Source organism: Tetrao urogallus (genome assembly GCF_951394365.1).
Source record: "Tetrao urogallus genome assembly, chromosome: 3".
NCBI classification, from domain to species: Eukaryota; Metazoa; Chordata; class Aves; order Galliformes; family Phasianidae; genus Tetrao; species Tetrao urogallus.
The window spans coordinates 15,696,588-15,717,704 of record NC_136815.1 but is presented as its reverse complement, the minus strand read 5'-3'; the positions used below and the strand labels follow the sequence as shown (position 1 = coordinate 15,717,704).

The following is a 21,117-nucleotide window of genomic DNA, read 5'->3' as shown; positions in this document are numbered from 1 at the left end:
ACTACTCAACTTAATTCTAATTAAAACCAGACAAATTAATCATATTAATTTGCTTTCAAGTTTTCATTTCTTCCTGAACAGCCTAGGCATTCAGGGAGCTTCAGCAGACACTAAAATAGTGGTAACACTAGTAAAATAATCTTAAAAAAAAAAAAAAAAAAGAATTTCCAAGCATTTTAATCTAAAAAATAAAATTCTTATTTTTAAAATTATCTTATATATAAACAAAGTCTAATTTCTTAAGAATATTTGTTATATAATTATTCTATATTAAAGAATTATGAAATTCACACTTGTCTGGCAAGAACAAAAATTGTATGATTTTCAAAGTGAAATACTTTTTAAATGAATAAATGGCCTATTATCTTCTAAGCAATCTCTATGTAAGATAACAGTTTTTACTATAAATTATCAAATAAGCTTGTATGCAGAAAGACCATAATTATTCTAGTTTGAAAGACAGTTTTGCATATGTTGTATATTTAGTAGTTACACCTTTCTATTTAAAAAGTATTTTCTTAAAAAGATTTGGCAGATTTTGAATTGTCTGAATTTATCTGAAGAATCTGAATAATAAGACAACAAAATTAGTATTATGACATTTTAACTTAAAGAATGCCAAATATGTCGGGAATTAAAATTGTGCTTGAGGATGTTAGAGGACGGCATTCAGAAATAATGCGATCCTACACCTTCTCCATTCTCCACAGAAATTCTGTCAGTAATTTAAGCACAGCCCTCAATTTTAGTGAAAAAATGCCTGTTTTTTTTACTAGCTTCAGATCAGACACAGAAAGATTTTTAATAGTTACTTTCACATTTAGATAAAAGTAGACTTCAGATATAGATTGCTTCTGTATGACAGCAGTTTACTGAGGTTGTAAAGTTGGATTACTTCACTATATTTTAGTTAAGGTACTGTGAATTCTGCTGCTACTGCTCCTCCTGTGGAAATCACTGCACTGCATGAGATGGCTATGGGAAGCAGGAGAGTGACATAACTTTCACCAACAACAACCCTAAATCTCTCAGCAAAGTTTGTATGCATTTACTTTACTTGAAGAAAAATCAGGCTGCTTATACTTGAGAAAAGATTCATAGAATCACAGAATGGCCAGGGTTGGAAGGGACCTCAAGGATCATGAATCTCCAACCCCCCTGCCACAGGCAGAGCCACCAACCTCCACATTCAATACTAGACCAGGCTGCCCAGGGCCCCATTCAGTCTGGCCTTGAACACCTCTAGGGATGGGGCATGCATAACCTCTCTAGGCAGCCTGTAACAGCACCTTACTGCTCTCTCTGTAAAGAATTTCCCCCTGACATCTAACCTAAATCTTCCTCCCTCAACTTAAAACCACTTCCCCTAGTCCTGCAGCTACCAACCCTTTCAAAGAGTTGATTCCCCTCCTGTTAGTAGACTCCCTTTAGGTATTGAAAGGCTGCAATGAGGTCACCCTGCAGTCTTTGTAGTGGAGCTCTAATACTGGACATATCTGAAACTGAAAAGGAAAAGCATAAAATTGCAAGTACTTAATATTTGATCCATCATCAATAAATTAAGAAGTAATAGAAATGTTCATTGTCCTCTTTAAATGTAAAGAAAACATACAGCTTTTTTTTGACTTTAACTCATCCACTATCATGTTTGAATCTATATTGTAAGTCAGATCGGGAAGAAATCCAAGTAGCAAAAGCATAGTACAGAGTGACAGTGAAGTACTTTCAGTTCTGATACTAACTCAGAAGAATATTAAAACTTGAATTTTGCTGCAAAGCACATGAAGGGGAGAAACTGCAAAGATCTGGAGAGACAAGATGGAGATGGTAGGAATTAAAATAACTAAAACTCATCTAGTCTAAAGTCTGCTCTGAAAGGTTCTTGAAAACAGGACCAGAAAGGAATGGTCCACTGGCATAACTCATTCACAGATCACAGAATCACAGAATCACAGAATCACAGAATCACCCGGGTTGGAAGGGACCTCAAGGATCATGTAGTTCCAACCCCCCTGCCTAGCAGGGCCACCAAACATACACATTTAGATCAGGTTGCCCAGGACCCCGTCCAACCTGGCCTTGAACACGTCCAGGGACGGGGCATCCACAACCTCCCTGGGCAGCCCGTTCCAGGGCCTAACCACTCTCCTCGTAAAGAACTTCCCCCTAACATCCAACCTAAATCTTCCCTCCTTCAACTTGGATCCATTTCCCCTAGTCCTGCTATTGTCAGCCCTTATGAAGAGTTTACTCCCCTCCTGGGTGTAGGTTCCCTTCAGGTATTGATAGGCTGCAATGAGGTCGCCCCGCAGCCTTCTCTTCTCCAGGCTGAACAAGCCCAACTCCCTCAGCCTGTCCTCATAGGGGAGGTGCTCTAGCCCCCTGATCATCTTAGTCGCCCTCCTCTGGACCCTTTCCAAAATCTCCATGTCTTTCTTGTACTGAGGGCTCCACACCTGGACACAGTACTCCAGATGGGGCCTCACAAGAGCCGAGTAGAGAGGGACAATCACTTCCCTGTCCCTGCTGACCACCCCTCTCCTGATGGAGCCCAGGATCCCATTTGCCTTTCGAGCTGCCAGAGCGCACTGCTGGCTCATGTTGAGTCTCTCGTCCATCAGGACCCCCAGGTCCTTCTCTGCCGAGCTGCTCTCAAGGACCACTCCTCCCAGCTTGTACGGGTGCCTGGGGTTCTTCCGGCCCAAATGCAAAACCTTGCACTTTGCCGTGTTGAACCTCATTAGGTTCACCCGAGCCCAGCTTTCCAGCCTGTCGAGGTCCCTCTGAATGGCATCCCTTCCTTCCACCGTATCAACCGCACCACTCAGCTTGGTGTCGTCAGCAAACTTGCTGAGGGTGCACTCAATTCCCTCATCGATGTCATTGATAAAGATGTTAAAGAGCACCGGTCCCAAGACAGACCCTTGGGGGACACCACTTGTTACCGGCCTCCACCTGGACATAGAGCCATTGACCATCACCCTCTGTCTGCGGCCTTTCAACCAATTGCTTATCCATCGGGTCGTCCACCCATCAAATCCACTTCCCTCCAATTTGGAGATGAGGATGTGGTGGGGGACCATGTCAAAGGCCTTGCTCAGGTCCAGGAAAATGACATCGGTCGCCTTCCCTTCGTCCACCAATGCCGTCACTCCATCATAGAAGGCCACAAGATTAGTTAGGCATGACCTTCCTTTGGTGAAGCCGTGCTGGCTGTCTCGGATCACATGCTCATTCTTTATGTGATCGAGCATGTTGTCCAGGAGGATCTGTTCCATGATTTTCCCAGGCACGGAGGTGAGACTCACCGGCCTGTAGTTCCCCGGGTCCTCCCTGCTCCCCTTCTTGTATATGGGAGTGACGTGACCCTTCCTCCAGTCGTCCGGGACCTCACCTGACAGCCACGACTTCTCAAATATGATGGAGAGCGGCTCGGCAACCACCTCAGCCAGCTCCTTCAGGACCCTGGGATGCACGCCATCCGGCCCCATAGACTTATATTCATTCAGTCTAAGGAGGCACTGTCGGACTTGCTCTGCCCTTACAGTGGGGAGGGATTTACCTCCTTGGTCCCCACATAGAGGTTTGGGGATGCAGGGCTCAGGGACGTGAAAAAGACTAGAATCCTGGCCACCAGTGAAGACCGAGGTGAAGAATTCATTCAGCACCTCAGCTTTTTCTTCATCTGTTGAAGCCAGTTCTCCTTTTAAATTTACCAAAGTAGGTACACCCGTTTTGGCCTGTCTCTTCTGGCCAATGTACCTGTAGAAGGTTTTCTTATTGTTTTTCACATCCCTTGCCAAGTTCAGTTCTGCCTGCGCCTTGGCTTCCCTGATCCCACGTCTGCAAGTCCGGACAGCATCCCTGTACTCTTCCCAGGTGACACAGCCTTGTTTCCAGAGCTTGTACACCCCTTTCTTCGCCCTCAGTTCTCTCAGCAGGTCCTTGCTGAGCCATGCCGGTTCCCTACCTCGCCTGCCCACTTTCTTATTCAGAGGAATGGAGACCTCTTGTGCTTCCAGGAGGGCATCCTTGAAGAGCAGCCAGCTCTCCTCAACATCTTTGTCTTTGAGGGCGGCGCGCCAGGGGATCTTGGCCAGCAATCCATTGAGTAGCTTGAAGTCTGCTCTTCTAAAGTTCAGCGTCCTGATCCTGCTCTTTGCCAGGCCCACATCGCTTGAGATCACAAACTCAACCAAGGCGTGGTCGCTGGAGCCCAGGCAGCCTCCAACTTTGACACCTTTGATGATCTCCTCAGCGTTTGTGAGCAGCAGGTCCAGCAACGCTTCACCTCTGGTCGGTCTGTCCAATACCTGAACCAGAAAGCTATCGTCAATGGATTCCAAGAGCTTTCTGGAGCTCTTGCAGCTCGCCGTGTGGTTTTCCCAGCAGATGTCCGGATGGTTGAAGTCCCCCACCAGGACAAGAGCCCGTGAGCCAGACATCTCACGCATCTGGAGCAAGAAAGCCTCGTCAACAGCCTCCCCCTGATCAGGTGGCCTGTAGTATACCCCTAACACCAGCTGACCTGTATTAGTCCCATCTCTAATCCTAACCCACAGGCTCTCAACCTGTTCCTGACTGTTTCTCGTAGGGAGCTCCTCACAGTTTATCCAATCTCTGACATAGAGAGCAACTCCCCCACCCCTCCTACCTCGCCTATCTCTCCTAAAGAGTCTATAGCCATCGATCGCAGTATCCCAATTGTGGGAGTCATCCCACCATGTTTCTGTGATAGCAACAAGGTCATAACTTTCCGAGTGCATCACAGTTTCCAGTTCCTCCTGCTTGTTACTCAGGCTGCGTGCATTGGTATAAAGGCACTTCAGCCGGGCTATCCGTCTCACCACCTTTATAAGGGATCTAGGATCCCCTAGAACAGCAGCATCCCCAGCATCCCCCTGCCCTACTCCTTCCCTGTGCACTCTGCCGTCATTGCTCATGGAGTTTGGTACAAGCCCTCGAATGACCCGTTCACCCCCAGTAGCCCCTATTTTGTCCCCTTCCCCCTTCGTTCCTAGTTTAAAGACCTGTCAATGAGTCCCGCTAATTCTTCAGCTAATATCCTCTTACCCCTCAGGGACAGGCTGCATGCATCAGCAGCCATCATGCCAGGTGCAGTGTAAATTGCCCCATGGTCAAAAAAGCCGAAATTCTTGTGTCTGCACCAGCTTTTTAGCCATCTATTTAAGAGTTGGGTGTTTTGGATCCTCCCTGTACCTTTCCCTGACACCACGGGCATAGAAGAAAAGACCACCTGCACCCCAGCACCTTCAAGCATTCGCCCCATTCCCCTGAAGTCTTTCTTGATAGACCTCAGGCTTTCCTTATCAACTTCCTCGATGTTAACCCTCATTGTTTTGGTAGATTGCCCTGTGAAGTCTTAACAGGTAAGTCTACCAGTAGGTGTATCTCTTTCAGAGAAAAATATCAAGGAGGAAGTGAATATAAAAGTGGTACTTCATAAAAAGTGAAAGGCTTTTAAAAGTGATGCAAACAAGAAGAGTCTACACTGTACTATCACAGGAAAACACATACTTCTGTGCAGCACACAACACAATGTGAAGAATTCTATCCTGGGAAGTACTGAGTCTAAGATGTCTAGGAGAACGAAGTGCCAGCAAAAATGTCCAGTGGTGAGTGTAACCTGTCACAGTAATAAAACAGACTAAAGCATTCTTTGTATTCAAAAACACTGTCTTGTAATTTGAATGACACGGCCTACTCAGCTGGAACCAGTCAAGTAATTTAGCTAACGTCAATAGCCCACAGTCTGACCTTTTGCATGTCAAGTGTTATGTAGTTCTTAGGCATGTAACTTTTATTAGATAAAGCACAATTACATAGTTGCTATGAAAACCAAAAGAAACCCTTCGTTACTAGCAGAAACAGCAGATCTAAACTTATACAGACACATTTGCATAGAACTTCATACACCTTAGTCAATGAACAACAGCTCAAAGCGGTCCACCAACTAATAAAAATCAAACAGTTTGCAAGATGCTCTTAATGTCAGAGAACTTACCCACCTCAGCCCAAAACAAAGTTGGCATGTCTTGGGTTTTGGGAATGCCTGCCTACGAAGGATCACCTGAGACCAGACTCTAACAGCTAGACACACTTCTCCCAACCACTGACAACCCATTCTTCTGCAAGTAAAATACTGTTTTTACTTGTTAGTTCTCTTTGCATTAACACATTTGGTGCAAAGGTAATAAAAATCCATGAATTCACATAGGTCCAACTGATGCACAGTAATAATGTGTGCATCTTTTCTGTCCTGACCTAAACAAGAAATTGAAACTGAAGCAAAACAACTATGTAACTATATAAATGCATTGCTTATAGCTTATATGATTATATTCAGATACCGTGTCTAGTTCTAATGTTCATAATTCAACCAAGATGTAGATGAAGTGAAAAGAATTTATTAAAAAGTCACAAATATGACAAAAGTTTTAGAGTTTTACTTTAAATGAACAAGTCCAATGCATTTAACTTAGCAGAGGGAAGACTAAGTAAGGGTGAGTTTATGAATCACACAAAATCAGAATCACAGAACTGTAGGGGTTCGAAGGGACCTCCAGAAATCTTTGAGTTCAATCCCCCAATAACAATTTTAAATCCCTTTAAAGAGAACAGAGAAAGAGAAATGTCATTAAGAAATCCTCAATTTGGGATATAGTCTGGAAGAGAGAAGCTGAGGATAAATATGCAGCTCTACAGCAAATTCAACTAATGTAATTTCAGGAACATATGCCATTTCCATTTATGTTATGTCAGAGATATAAGTAAATTCACACAAGCATTGGATATAGCTGAAACTGACATCTTTTTGAGTTCTTAGTACTTTGGTTACTGGAACATTCTATCATCCATTTTTATGACACACATTTGTGGGCTGATCCCCATAATTAAAATCAATTGGAAGATTTATAACAACCTATCAAGCATATTGAAGTCAAACACTTGGAGTAAATCAAAGATGATACATTTAAAAAACAAATTTAATTTTTGTTTAGAGAAGTTGAAATTAGGCTTGATTTTACTGAAAAAAAAGATAAATTATTTGAGACTACATATGCTGCTACAATAATTACAAATAGACATCTGAAATATAAGAGAATATATTTTTAAAGTGTTTACATAGTATCTGGTGTCAGTTTATGTCTTTCCTAGCTAGACAGCAAGTTTAAGTTAAGACAGCTGTTTAAGGCAGGCATTAAGAAATTATTCTCTGAAAGACTGACAACCAAAATCAAACTTAAACAATAAATTTAAACAATCAAAATTAAACAATAAATTAATTAAAAAGAAAATATGGAAAGGGAAACTACAAGAACAAATAAAGCAGAGGGATAGAGGGAGATTTAGTCCCTGCAATATTATGAAGAAATATTATATGTTTCTTGGACAAAAATATGTAGTTTGGGTCTGAATTCATTTTCATTTTTCACTCAATGAATCTCAGTTTCTTTTATACTGAGTGGAACAGTAAAGATAAATTTATCATACAGTCAAGCATGTATCACATTCTTCTTGGGAGGGAAGATATGGATTTACATCTCTCCTTCAAATCTTATGGTTGAAGATTAATTTACATTCCAAGTAAGCCTCTGTCATGATCACATTCTTAAGTGTTATGGAGAAAGACAGGAATGGGACTAATTACTCATGCTATCAGGATTCTGGGGAAAACAAAATATCCACAACATCCTGATATTTTTCCTACAGAGTACTATTCTGTTACCTGTATTGTAAGAAAAAAAAATGTACTAAAACAAAACAAAACACTACTAGCCGATCTGTTAATTTTACTATTTTCCGTAGATGATAGCAAGAGGATATGCATCAGGATTTTCAGATCCAACCTCTTTCCAACTCAAAAAAAGAGTAACTTGGCAAAACCTAATCCATCTTGCTTCATTTCTAGGTTAGCAATATCTAATTTTACATATGCTCACGGGAAAGCATCATTTCAGGAAGCTAATTGTTCAGTAAAACTAATTCTTCAGTATTCATCATGGTCTGAGTTTACACACTGGATCATTGTGTTTGCCCTAGCTGGGAACATATCTTACTTGGACTCTGCTGTTGGATAAAAGCCAGAGCAATAAAACACAGACAGTTCTTCATGTGTCCTTCAGATGATATAAAATAACTCTTACCAGTGAAGAGTAAGGTAAGTGCTAATGGTATTTAGTGATACAGAAGATAATTAATTTTACCTTCAATTATTATGCTGCCTATGAATACAGTGCTAAGCAGTAAATGAGGAGATGTATAGGCATTTGGTTAGTTTTAACTTTTTCATCTCCCTCAGAAGAAAAACAAGTAAAATGCATACAACTTTATAATTCAACCAATAGGTAATAGATAAACAAAAATATAGAAGGTAACAGGAGACAGTTTCTCTTCCAAAGAATAGAAATAAGTAGGTAGAATTCAGAGCTCTGAAGAAATAAGCCCAATTACTATTTATATAACATAAAGGAGGGATTAGACTATAGCCCTTGCTGTTAGGGAAGACACAGCTTGTGGGTGAAGTATTTCACCCAACAGGACGGCACAGAACGGTTCTACAGGCCATTGTTAGAAATCTCAGAATCAGATACCTTCACCTTTATGGAAGACTCCAATTTCCCAGGTGTAAACTGGGGATATCATACTGCCAAAATAAGCAATTCTGGGAAACTCCAGCATTTTGAAGATAACTTCCTGTCAATGTGAACCACCTGCAAAGCGTGCCCTCCTGACAGTGATTGAAATAGGAAAGGTCTTGTATGGGGTAGTGACAGTAGGTGGCTTTCTTGGTCACAGTAATCATGAACATAGTTAACTTCAAAATTTTTGGCATATGGAGAAAAAGGGGCAGAAGAGTTGCCACCATGGATTTAAAGTGAGCTTACTTTAAGCTACACAGGGTGCTAAATAGCAGTGCCCCTTAAGAATCAACTCTAAAAGATTTAAGGGTCTGTGAGAGCTAGGCACTTTTCAAGAAACACCTTTTAAAAGTCATAAATAAAATGAGCAGGCAAACCCTTTGTGTCCCAAGTCAAGCAAGTGGGGCCAGAAGACCAACCTGCCTACAACTTGGCCAGAAAAGAAAATATATGACCTCTGGAAGCAAGATCTGGCTTCATAGGGAGAGAGAGACAGAGAGCACGGAGATATAGTTCACATCCACAGGAAGAAAACAAGAAAAGTCTAAGCTCATCTTGATTTGATACAGGCCACCATGGCACCAGACATCAAAAAAACCCCACTTTTTCCAAGTAGGTCAACAGGAAGGAAGAGGAAGTTAAAGCAAATCATTGGACTGATACTTGGAGCAGATGGATACCTAAAAGATAAGGAGAAGGAAAAGGCAGGGGTCTTGAACATCTTTTTATTTTTGCCTCAGTTTTCAAGATTAATGACATATCTTGGTCTATCCAGATTTCAGAGTTGAATAGACCAAAATAGTTCCAGGGGCAAGTTTCCATCTATGGTCACTGAAATTATAAAAGAACAGTTATACCAGTCCATGGGGCCTGACAGGATTCACCCCAGAGTGAATGCTGAAGGACTTATTGGACACAAGAGCTGGACCCATTTCAAAAATTTAACAACGGTCTTGGTAGTCTAGGGAAGTCCTAGCTGACTGGAAGCTAGCCAGCATTATAACCACCTATAAGAAAAGTATGAGAGAAGACCCAGGAAACTGTAAGTTTAACCTCAGTTCCTGGAAGAGTTATGGAGAAGGCTGTGTTGGCAGTTAAAAAAAAAACAGAGCTATTACCGTGCATAGTCAATATGACTTCATCAAAGCAGTCTTCCACCTTGGTAATTTTCTTTTCTTCTATGATAAGGTCACTTTTTTTGTGGCTGGTGTGAAGATATTGGATGTAATCTTTCAGTAAGATTTTTGATACCGTCCCTCATGGCATCCTTATGATCAAACTGTCTACCTCTGTAGTGAACAGATATAAGTTATACTGGGTGATTAATTGGCTCAGTATCAGTACTCAAACTAAGTGGGACTAATGTGGCTGGTGAATGGTCACCAGCTGTGCTCCCCAAGGCTCAGTTCTAGGGCCAGTTCTGTTCAGCATTTTTATCAATTATCTAGATACAGGAGCAGAATGCATCCTCAGCATGCTTGCTAATAATACTGATAGGTGTTGTTGACTCCCTGAAGGGACAGAGGTTTTTCAGAGGAAACTATGTATACTGGAGCATTGGACAATTAGTAGCAACACAAAGTTCAACAAAGGTTTCTGCACATGGGATGGAGGTACAGTCCAGGAGATGACTGGCTGAGAGCAGCTCAGGAGAAAGAGATCCGAGGATGATTGCCAACAGCAGGCTCAACTTGAGTCACAGTATGCTTTTGCAGCTGAGAGGGCAAATCACATTTTAGTGTGCCTTAAGCATAGCAACCCAGTCAAAGGAGTTGATTCTCTCACTGTATGTAGTGTTGGTATGGGTTCACTTTGACTGTTGTGTTCAGGATGGTATAGTCCTTCAATGTGTCCAGCTAAGCTGGTAAAGGTGTTGGTAGGATGTCCTATGGGAAGTGGAGGCTGAGAACACTAGAGCTATCTCGTCTGGAGAAAAGATGGCTATGAGGTGACTTCATACACTCTAAAACTTTATAAGGAAGAGCTCCATGGTATTCCACACCCACAGGTAAACTAGTACAAGTCCTCAATCAGTATACGTAATGATAGTCATTAACGTTATGTAACATTAGATCAGCAGGACAAAATGTGCTTTTAATAAATTCAGTAAAGTTCACTTATACAATTTGAAATTGGCCTAAATTTCAGTCATCTAACCAATCCCATCGCAACAATCTCTAATGCAGTAAGTGATAAATATATACTTAATTTCAGCTGCTACATAGCATTTAAAAGACAATTTGAACTCATAAATAAGGTATTTTTAGGTATATATGTTCTGTTTGAAAGCATATAATAATGCCTTTTTAACATGCTTATCTCCTGAATTATATATTGAAAACAAAACATACATTCATAGAAACTACTATTACTCACTGTTATAAGTGATGTTAAATCCACGTCCTGACATTGAATGGTCAGCTTGAAATTCCAGACGTAAGATATGACCATTACTGGTAAGATGAGAAGGAACTTCAGCACCAGTAAATGTTCCTATTATGGGGGAATCTGGAGAGTCACCATCTTTAACTGCAAGGAAGTCAAACTGAGATTCCAAGTCAAAATCATTAAAAGAAAGATGGATTCGGCTTCCAGGCTCTGAAATAATTGTCCAGATACAATTTAAATTATTCCCATATCCTTCTGGATAATCGGGTGAAAGTACAGTTCCCATAGGTGCAGTGAAATTAGAAAGGCAAGGAACTGCCAAAAAAGAGAGAAAGAAGTTAGACAACAGAAACAAATATTTTAAGAAGCATTTACTTTATCATAAGGCTTTGTATGAGATACTTAAATATGCTTACTATTTCAACTGAATAATTCAGTATTTGCTGTGATCTGGCTGAAGATAGATAGGAAGTTTTTCTGTATCTTCTTATTACCTTTCCTTCCATAAAACTACCTCTCAAGCAGACTCCATGTAATAAGGAACGTCCTCATTGCATCAGAAACCTATGCTAGTTCTTACAGTACTCATGTACTTCTTAACCAGTTGGCAGCAGTTATTATTTTCATTAGGTAACTGTTTAGATGAACAGACCTGTCACTGAGAACATTAAAGAGACAGAAGGTCAGCTGCCCTTATCGTTTGTTTTTCACACGGAAGCGTAAGATAATAACTACTCTCACAGGGATAACAGAATTGTGTTGCTATTATCAGGACAATATTTTATATTCAGTCATTCCTGTTGAAACATAATAAACTGCAAGGATGAAAATAAATGATCATACTCTGAATATATTTGATCTGTATTACTTAAGTGAAAATCATAGAATCAGAACCATACGGGTTGGAAGGGGCCTCTGGAGGTCACCTAGTCCATCTCCTCTGCTAAATCAGGTTCCCTAGAGTAAGGAAAGTATCCTGGTGGGTTTTGAGTACCACCAGGTACTCAAGAGAAGGAGACTGCAAACCCTCTGGGCAGTCTGTTCCAGTACTCTGTGATCCACATGGAAAAGTTCTTTTCAGTGTTCACATGGAACATCCCATGTTCCAGTTTGTTCCTCTTGCCCCTTGTCCTCTCACTGGGCAAAGCTGAAAAAAGCCTGACCTTATCCTGCTCTTAAGATATTCGTAAGTTTCCCTCTGTATTCTCCAGGCTAAACAGTCCCAGGACTTTTAGCTTTTCCCAGTAAGGGCCATGCTTAAGGCCTCTAATCATCTTCGTCACCATCTATTGGATTTTCTCCAGCAATACCCAGTCTTTTTTGAACTGGGGAGATTAGAACTGGACACAGTACTCTACTTGTGGCCTCACTTGGTCAGAGTGTTAAAAAAGAAATTACAGATACTTATCATAACATTAGCTTACTTATACTGTATAATGTAAATGATAGAGCTATGATCATTTAAGTAGTATATTATGTTCAGATATATGTGGAAAAATCTGTAAATAATTTGAACATCTAACTACAGTTCAGCAACTGCTAATCTACAGAATTTATCGAAGTAGCTGCAAAAAGTGTATTGTACGTAAAAAATCTATAGATTCCTATTAGAAAGCCAATAATAAATTATTATGCCACACCATGTAAAGATAATACAATTAATATTAAAAGAGGAAAAAAAAAGTATTTTTTAGTTCTAGAGTTTCTACTGAGAATAGCCTCTAGGGAAATCAACTACTGACAAAAACAAATTCATTCTATCAGCAGAATTGGTTGCATATTGTTAACCTTTCAATCATGGAAATTATTATATATAAAGAAAAATGTTTCAGAATATTATGCATTTCAAAATAATAACAAAAATTTTGGTACATACAAATACAAATTGGTATGTTTGCAGACCACTGGTTGTTTTCTTGGCAAATTATAGATTTCTCTCCAATTAATTCAAATCCAAAATGACACTCAAATCTCAAAACATCCCGATTGGAAAATCCATCCCCTTCTCTGATGCCATACAACGGTGTTCCAGGATCACCACAACTTTCTTTTTCAATTTCTGTTAAAATAAATAAAGAATTTAATTGTAGAAGAAAAAAGACAAACTCTCCATGAGTATATGCTCATGTATAGAACATAAAAGTTACTGAAATATGCCACTAAGTCTGATTCTATTCCATGCTTTCTTATGAAGGAAATTCTGTAAAAGGATTTCAGAAAAGTCAGAGTTCTTTGTGTTTATAGAGTATTTTAAATTGAAAACAAATGAGAGAAATTATTTCTACTTACTTTTTTTTTCTTTTTTTTTTAAGGCAAAAATTGTATCAAGCAAAATACCACATGCTTAACTCTTAAAATTAAAAATGGACAGCAGTACCTCACTGTGTCCAATACAATTCACATTCCATTAGAGCTGAAACTCATAAGCCAACAAAAAGGGGAAGGAAAAACAAAGGAGAGATTAGCAATATAAAAAGAACTGCCCAAATTCAAAGGCGGCAATACATAAATAAATAAGTATATGTGTGCCTGCATACACATTATTCATTCATATGTACAAAAAACACTATGTAAACATATGAAGACATAACTTTTCTATTCTTTAATAAAATTTTATGTCTAAATGCAATTTTTTCCCCACATAAAATATTCTTTAGAATTACATACTCATATATTTAACTTTCACTGAAAATTAGAAGCACGGAAGGATCTTCTAAAATGCATTTTCATGCATATGCATGTTACAAGTGCATCAGAGAGTTTAGGCTGGAAGGGAGCTGACGCAGTTTTTAGGCTAGAATCTTCTGGGTCAGAATCTCCCCAAAAATGCATATTTCTAATAAAAGTTAAAGTTGGTCTGCAGAAAATATCCTAAAAGTGATGTAAGCTTTTAAATTTTACCTTAAATGTTGATGAGACTGTCAGTATCAAACAAAGAATATACAACTGTTAATTGCCAAAGGAACATAAAATTTTCCTAAGTTGTCTGAAGAGATTAATAATATTCTAAATACCTAAGTCATTCCACATTCTATCTGGGGAAAAAAAAAAAAATTAGCATTCTACAAATCAGGTGTCCAGTAAGAAATTACACCAAGTGAAATTACAGAAATTTCTCACAGTATATAAGCAAGACAGTAAATATTTTTGTATCTACTTCTATTTATTCACTTTTGGGGCTACTGTTCTGACGTAGCTAGGCCAATGGTTTTCTCTAATTATTGCAACAGCTGCTCCAAAATTACTGCCTTCTATTTTATTACGTCGGTTCACAATGCAGAGTGAAACGTTGCTTTTATGTCAGTAGAGGTTGAACCTTCCCACAAATATGCTGTTAAATGTTATTGTTGTGATGGATGGCAGCAGAGGGGCAGTCTTACAAAATGGCTTCTGATGTGGAAGTGCATATGAAGCAAAGGTGTAGAACTGAATGCCTCCATGCAGAAAAAATTGCACTCACTGACATTCATTGTCACTTACTTAACATTTACAATGACCAAACAGTGCACGTGAGCATAGTGAGGTAGTGGGTGGTGCAGTTCAGCTACAGTGACAACTACATGAAAGACAAGCCACTTTCCCATTGCCAGACATAACCATCACATGACAAAACGAAAAGCATCTTAATCAGCTGGTGAATATGGTGAAAAACTGTGTTCTGTAGCTTAAAATTGTTACTGAGCTCTCTGTATCTGTTGTATTTTCTACAGAAATAAATAAGAGGCATTACTTTTGGAGTTAGCTAAGTATTTTATTCTAAGTAGTAAGAGTTTCTATGACTTTTGTTACATTTAATAAATACAAATGCATGAAATTGATAGAGTGAGCTTGTTCATCTTGTCTTCTACCAGACATCTTTACTAGGAAGGCTTAAAGGAATTCTTAAATATCCAGAAATTCTTAGGTGGATTATAATTATTGATAGGAGTTAGTTGGGAAACAAATACGTTTCTTCTTTATGTTATTTATTGTATGTGAGAGACTACATACATAATCTTATCTTTTGTTTTAATAAATGGATTTAAATTGAAAAAAATGTTATTTGAATGACAGCTTTAAATGAAATAAGTCATCCATAAACTCTGGCCATATTTATCTATGTTTATAGAAATCTTTCCTTTATTACTTTAATCTTTTCTGCACAATTGCTTACATATTGCACACTGTAAAATTCATATTAGCATTAGTTCATTTCTGAGTTTGTAACAGAATTGTTTTCTGTCATCACATAATTCTCTCTGACAGAAATTTTTGGGTGGTTTTTTTGGGGGGGGTTTAAGTGCAAATAGCTTCTGGATTTGTATACAGAATGGTAATAAACTTTCTCTGAAAGAGACAAAAAAGATGTTTACTAGGCTTTTGTCAGATAATAATATTTCACATAACGTGATTTTAGGACAAAGCATTTCTTCAGCTTTGCTTGAATTCACTAAAAGGAGCAAATTCATATTTTTTTTTTACTGCTAGTGCTACAGCTGTGCTTCAGCATCCCTGCTTTTAATATATTTCAATAACTGAATTTTGCCTCAACATAGCCTGTTGAACTTGCACTAATTCCTCATTGCAGATAATATGTTTGTATTAAAAATATATATTTTATGTCTGATTAAGTTAAAGAGGCAATGTATTTTAATGTAGCTCACTGAATAATGTCATCATTAAAACTTCATTTTTTAAACAAAACCATTATTGGAAACTTCATCACGATTCAAAAAATAGCTGAGAGAAACAAAAGGCATTATTTCATGGAATATAGCTTAATTTTCATACGATGAAATGAAGCTTTCATATACATATCAAAGCTGCAATTCACAGAAAAGTTGTTAGGGAGTATATTTTAGCAGTTTCAGTATTATTATGTTTTCTATTTTTAAGGGATGTTGCTTGATTTAACTATTTGGAATAAGTATTTCATGTGTAACAACTATTTTTGAAAAGTCATAAGTCCACTTCAAAACTTATTAGTATTTTAATTTTATTTTTTGCTTATTTTTCACTTTTACATTTTGCTGATACTCTTCTTTATTATTATTTGTTCTGCCTTTTTAGATTTTCAATTCATGCTGGATCCAATGAGAGATGGCTACAATTTTGTAATCCAAAATCCAATATTACTACTTATTCCCGAGAAAAAACAACAAATTGTTAGATTATGAGATGGCCATTTCTTTCTTTGTATTCTGCATAAAAACAAGCAAACGAAAAAAGCCCACATATCTATGTGTAATGATAATTAGGTTGTTAAATATGTTAATGGCGGGATCCTCTCAGGTTTAAAGCATTTAAGAACAGCAACAAAAATAAAATCAGTTTGTTTTCAGAAATTATTTCAAATTTCCATAGGAAATATAAAAATCAAAGGGTACAATCTGTTATAAACTTAGTTAGCATCATAAGATAGAGATGTACTAATGGTTTCAGCACAATTCCTGCTCTCCCTGTTATTCCCACATCTTGTTTCTAAGGCCAGTGTCTTATATTGGGAACTGTATAAGAGGATGGGAGTCAGCTATAGCTAAAATATGCAGGCCGCTCAAAAGGTAATGCCTCCTATTTATTTACAGGGAAACCACGACAGAGCACAGTGACACTTTTTGATAAATTCTCAGCTACAAAACACTGTTTTTTTTTAAGATAAATCCCATCATTAACCAATTTGCACAAATTATTTGATCAAGACTGTTCATTTCATGGCATGACAAATGTACATGACCATCCAGAACATGTCTTATCTTTCATACTGCCGCCACCACTACTGAAATGCACCACTGTCATGGTTCGGTCTAGTTCTGTGACTCTTTAACTCCCAGTATATTACATGATGTTATGATGTGGAATATCAATCAAAAATCATAAAACCACGACAACCACCCACCACCTCACTGTGCTCACGTGGGTTGTTTGGTCTTCAAAAATGTTCAGTAAGTGTCAACGAATGGGTGCAGTTTTTTTCCACATGGAGGAATTCAATTTTACACTTTTGCTTCATGCATACTTCCATATCAATTGTTATTTTGTAAGACTGCCCCTCTGTCGCTATATCTCAAAAAGACAATATTTAACAGCATATTTGTGGGAAAGTTCAACCTCTACTGACATACCACCAACATCTGCTTCTGACATCTTATAGTATCATAGAATCCTTAGAGTTGGAAGGGTCCTCTGAAGGTCATCTAGTCCAACCACCCTGCGCAGTGAACAGGAACATCAGGCTACATCTCCAGGAACGGGGCATCAGCCACATCGCTATGCAACTAGTTCCAGTGCCTCACCACCCTCACTGTGAAAGTCTTGGTCCATTAGCATAAAAGGAGACATTACTTTCAGAGCGCTCTCTGGCTTTCCGTATATTCCTTCAAAGTATCTGTACCATGAGAATGCTGATGTGGAATGACCTTAAACATTAAACTTTTTTTTTAAAAAAAGATTGACTGTTGTTGAAAATGCTTAGGATACTCATTATTTTGGAATCTTGGTAAAACAAAACAGGTAACTTTGTGACCCAAAGCACTGAAGCAAGTTTATCACTGTAAATATATTTGCTAACAAGAACCATCTGTAAGACAATTCACTATAGAGGAAAAAAAAAAAAACAACAAAAAATAAAAACACCTTCATCACAAGATATATAATGTAAATATGTAATTTTAATAAAAATCAAAATCATTTTTCTATTCTGTGCTTTGCACTGAGGAATTGTGTACAATTCTAATCGGTGATGAACTGAGAGTCAAAAGGTACAGTATGTACCAGTACAATAATATCATTATAAGAAAGCCTTTTTCCTCTTATTCTCTATTTTTTTGTGAAGGACACACATATTCTAAAGGTGAATAAATGGGCCCCGGGGAAAACAAATATTCACTTACTATACAAATGCATTTTGACAGAGAGGCACTGAAGTTAGGACTTGTCTATTTTATGCCTTCTGTAATTTAAGGGAAAATAAAAGAGAAGAATTTGATCCTTATGAAGGAAAATAATTCTGAAAGAAAAGATATTACTCCTTCACAGTGGAAAAGTGAATTCTAAAGACTTGAAATGACTTCAGCAGAGATGCAAAGAAATCTGTAGTACTTAATGAAAGCATTTATTAATCAAATACCAATTTATCTTTAACATTTTTGTGTAGGGTTTTTTTTTTTTTTCACTGACCACTGATAAACAGAAGTAAAACAAAAAATTAAAAAACTTTTTGAGTTTGATTCTAAAAGAATGAAAATATTTTTTATTTGTTTGATATTAGAATTTTCTATGGCAAAAGCTGCAAGCACTCACCATTGGACATACTGGCATATTGGAAGACAATTGGGAAAAATACATATGATCACACTTCCAAGCACATCGGTATATACAATTTATATGCACAAAATTGATTCATATCATGTATCTAATTTGGTTGTGAAATTACCATAACAATATTCACAGTGTGGGACTTTGCTACTCAAAAACCTAAGAGATATTATATATTTGTAAAACTTCTGTTCATAAAGCACAAGGTAATCAGCAACAGTATAATCATCTGTCTTATCTTGAACGTTAGAAGTTAATCATACAGAGAAACGCACTCAAAAAGCATAATGCAGGAAAACAAAGAGCTTATGGAATACAAGCATATATTTATTATTGTCAATTAGGATGATAAACAATGCAGGGAACAGGTAATCATGCCATATATCTTCAAGTTAGTTTATGCTCAAGAAGAATCTTAAAGACACATAACAGTTAAACAATTCTGAATTTGTTTCAGAAAGACTATTGATTTTGCTTTCCGGTTTACAGGGGAAAAGATTAGATGAGGTGTAGTCATATTTATATGAAATAGAAGTTAAACACTGCCATGATAAGCAAACAAAACAGAAAGAACCTTCAGTGACCTCGCAGATTACATCTTCTATGAATACTACTATGTTTGTAAGTCATTTTCTATAAAAGGAAAACTTTTGTTTATTAACCATTCTGGTTACAGCATGAGTGCTTTTAAATGCAAAGGATGGAATTCATTTATAAAAGAAAAAGTTTGTTATCATGTGATGTTTCAGCTTTATTTTAAATGGTATCAACAGTTTTGCCTAATTCTAGCCATGAAATTCCTTTCTATTGATTTTATGTTTCAGAAATAAATAAAAGAATTGCCACACTGATCACTATTAAATATTAACAATTTATTTAGCCTCAGTTCTAATCACAGTAAGTTTTGTGTGTCTTGTCTTCACTTTAACTTGTTTTTTAGAAAGACATGCCAGTAAAGTATACTAATGTATACTCAGTATGCTCAGTAGTATACTGATAGTAAAATTATATTCAATAACAAGAAAGGAGATATGAAGTTATTCAAAAGAAGCATCTATTCTTTCCTTGCTTCTTTCTCTTCCTATATTGTTGGCAGTCACTTTATGCACACTTACTGAATTGCGTCAGATCACAGGTTTAATGACCACGCAAATGGAAAGACTAGAATTTTACCATCTCACCAAGGAAAATAATGAGTACCTAACTAAGAGAGGGTAATGGGGGTCACTTAAGTAAAATTCAGATGAAATTCCTCTGAGAATGCATGTGGGGAAAAAAACAAACAAACAAAAAAAAACAATGGTAGATAACACTGTGAGTAATATTTCACGTAAATCAAATGTATCCAACATTTATAGTTTAAGGAAAAACTAGTTAAAGCCATTATCCATGACAAGATTTTTCATGTGGACAGACATCACATCTGTATTATTTTGATTTTATGATTTGCCTATTTTTTTGTTATAAATATGAAGTACTTCATAATTATCATGGAATCATAGAATATCCTGACTTGGAAGAGACCTACAGGGATCACTGAGTTCAACTCCTGGCTCCACACAGGGCCATCCAAAATTCAAATCCTACGTGTGAGAGCATTGTCCAAAACGCTTTCTGAAATTCAGCAGGCCTGGTGCCATGACAACTGCACTTGGGAGCCTGTTCCAGAGCCTAACTTCTCCCTTGGTGAAGAACATCTTCCTAATATCCAATCTGAAATGATATTTTATTCTATATTGCATTTACCTACAGACTTAATGGTTATACACACTTTCTTCTTTTCCTATTCAGTGAGATTTTGTCTTTCCAAGTTGAATTATTTACTCATCAGCTGGCAAAAAAAGTTGGCTCAGGTAATAAGTGAGTCTTGTGGAGCTTTACAGAATGAGTGCACCTCCAAGAACCAAATTGCTCTTTTAAATTAGGTATGGCAATGAAGTGTTTTCTGCAGTTTTATCCACAGATAGTTTAAAAGTATCATGGGACTTCTCAGTTGTACAACAGTTTGCAAAAGCTGAGGTTCAAGTACGTATATTTTGGAGAAAAGTTAAAATATGGTTGTATTTATAAATTAAACTAATGCAAATAAATATCATTGGTTCAAAACAACAGAAACACTCCTCACCCCCCAAACACACACACAAAAAATCCTCACAAAACAACAGAGAAAATGTTTAAATACCTTCAACTCTAAGTTACATCTTTACTACTCTTAGAATCATGGAATCATTCAGTTTGGAAAAGACCTCCAAAAGACCTCCACCATCTAGTTCAACCATCAAAACCTCACCACCATACTGACTGTATCCGTCAATGCTACATCTCCACTTCTCTTGAACACCTCCATGGACAGCGACTCCAACACTACCCTGTGCAGTCTTTTCCAAAACTTCACCAATCTTCCTGAGAAGAATTTTTTCCCAATATCATAGAATGATTTGGGTTGGATGGTACCCTCAAGATCATCTAGTTCCAACCCCCCTGCTACAGGCAGGGACACCTCCCTCCAGACCAGGTTGCTCAAATCCCTATCCAGTCTGGTCTTGAAAGTGTCCAGGGCGGCATCCACAACCTCACTGAGCACTCTGTTCCAGTGTCTCACCACTCCCACAGTAAAGAATTTCTTCCTAATGTCTAGTCTAAGTCTACTCTCTTCCAGTCTGTAGCCATATCCCCTTGCCCTGTAGCTACATGCCCTTATAAAAAATTCCTCCCCAGCTCTCCTGTCTGTAGTCCTCTTCAGGTTCTGGAAGGTCACCATAGGGTTTCCCTG

General features: G+C 37.9%; 1 protein-coding gene across 3 annotated transcripts in view; it reads right to left on the bottom strand.

The window, feature by feature from the left end:
• Positions 1-21,117, bottom strand: part of CSMD3 (CUB and Sushi multiple domains 3) — a gene marked incomplete at both ends in the record, with an annotated part of 527,537 nt that overhangs the window by 207,393 nt on the left and 299,027 nt on the right. For all 3 annotated transcript variants that reach the window (XM_079533061.1, XM_079533062.1, XM_079533063.1), the window contains 2 exons: positions 11,040-11,366; positions 12,928-13,110. In XM_079533061.1, the coding sequence (XP_079389187.1) occupies positions 11,040-11,366; positions 12,928-13,110 (510 nt within the window). The remainder of the gene's footprint in view (positions 1-11,039; positions 11,367-12,927; positions 13,111-21,117) is intronic.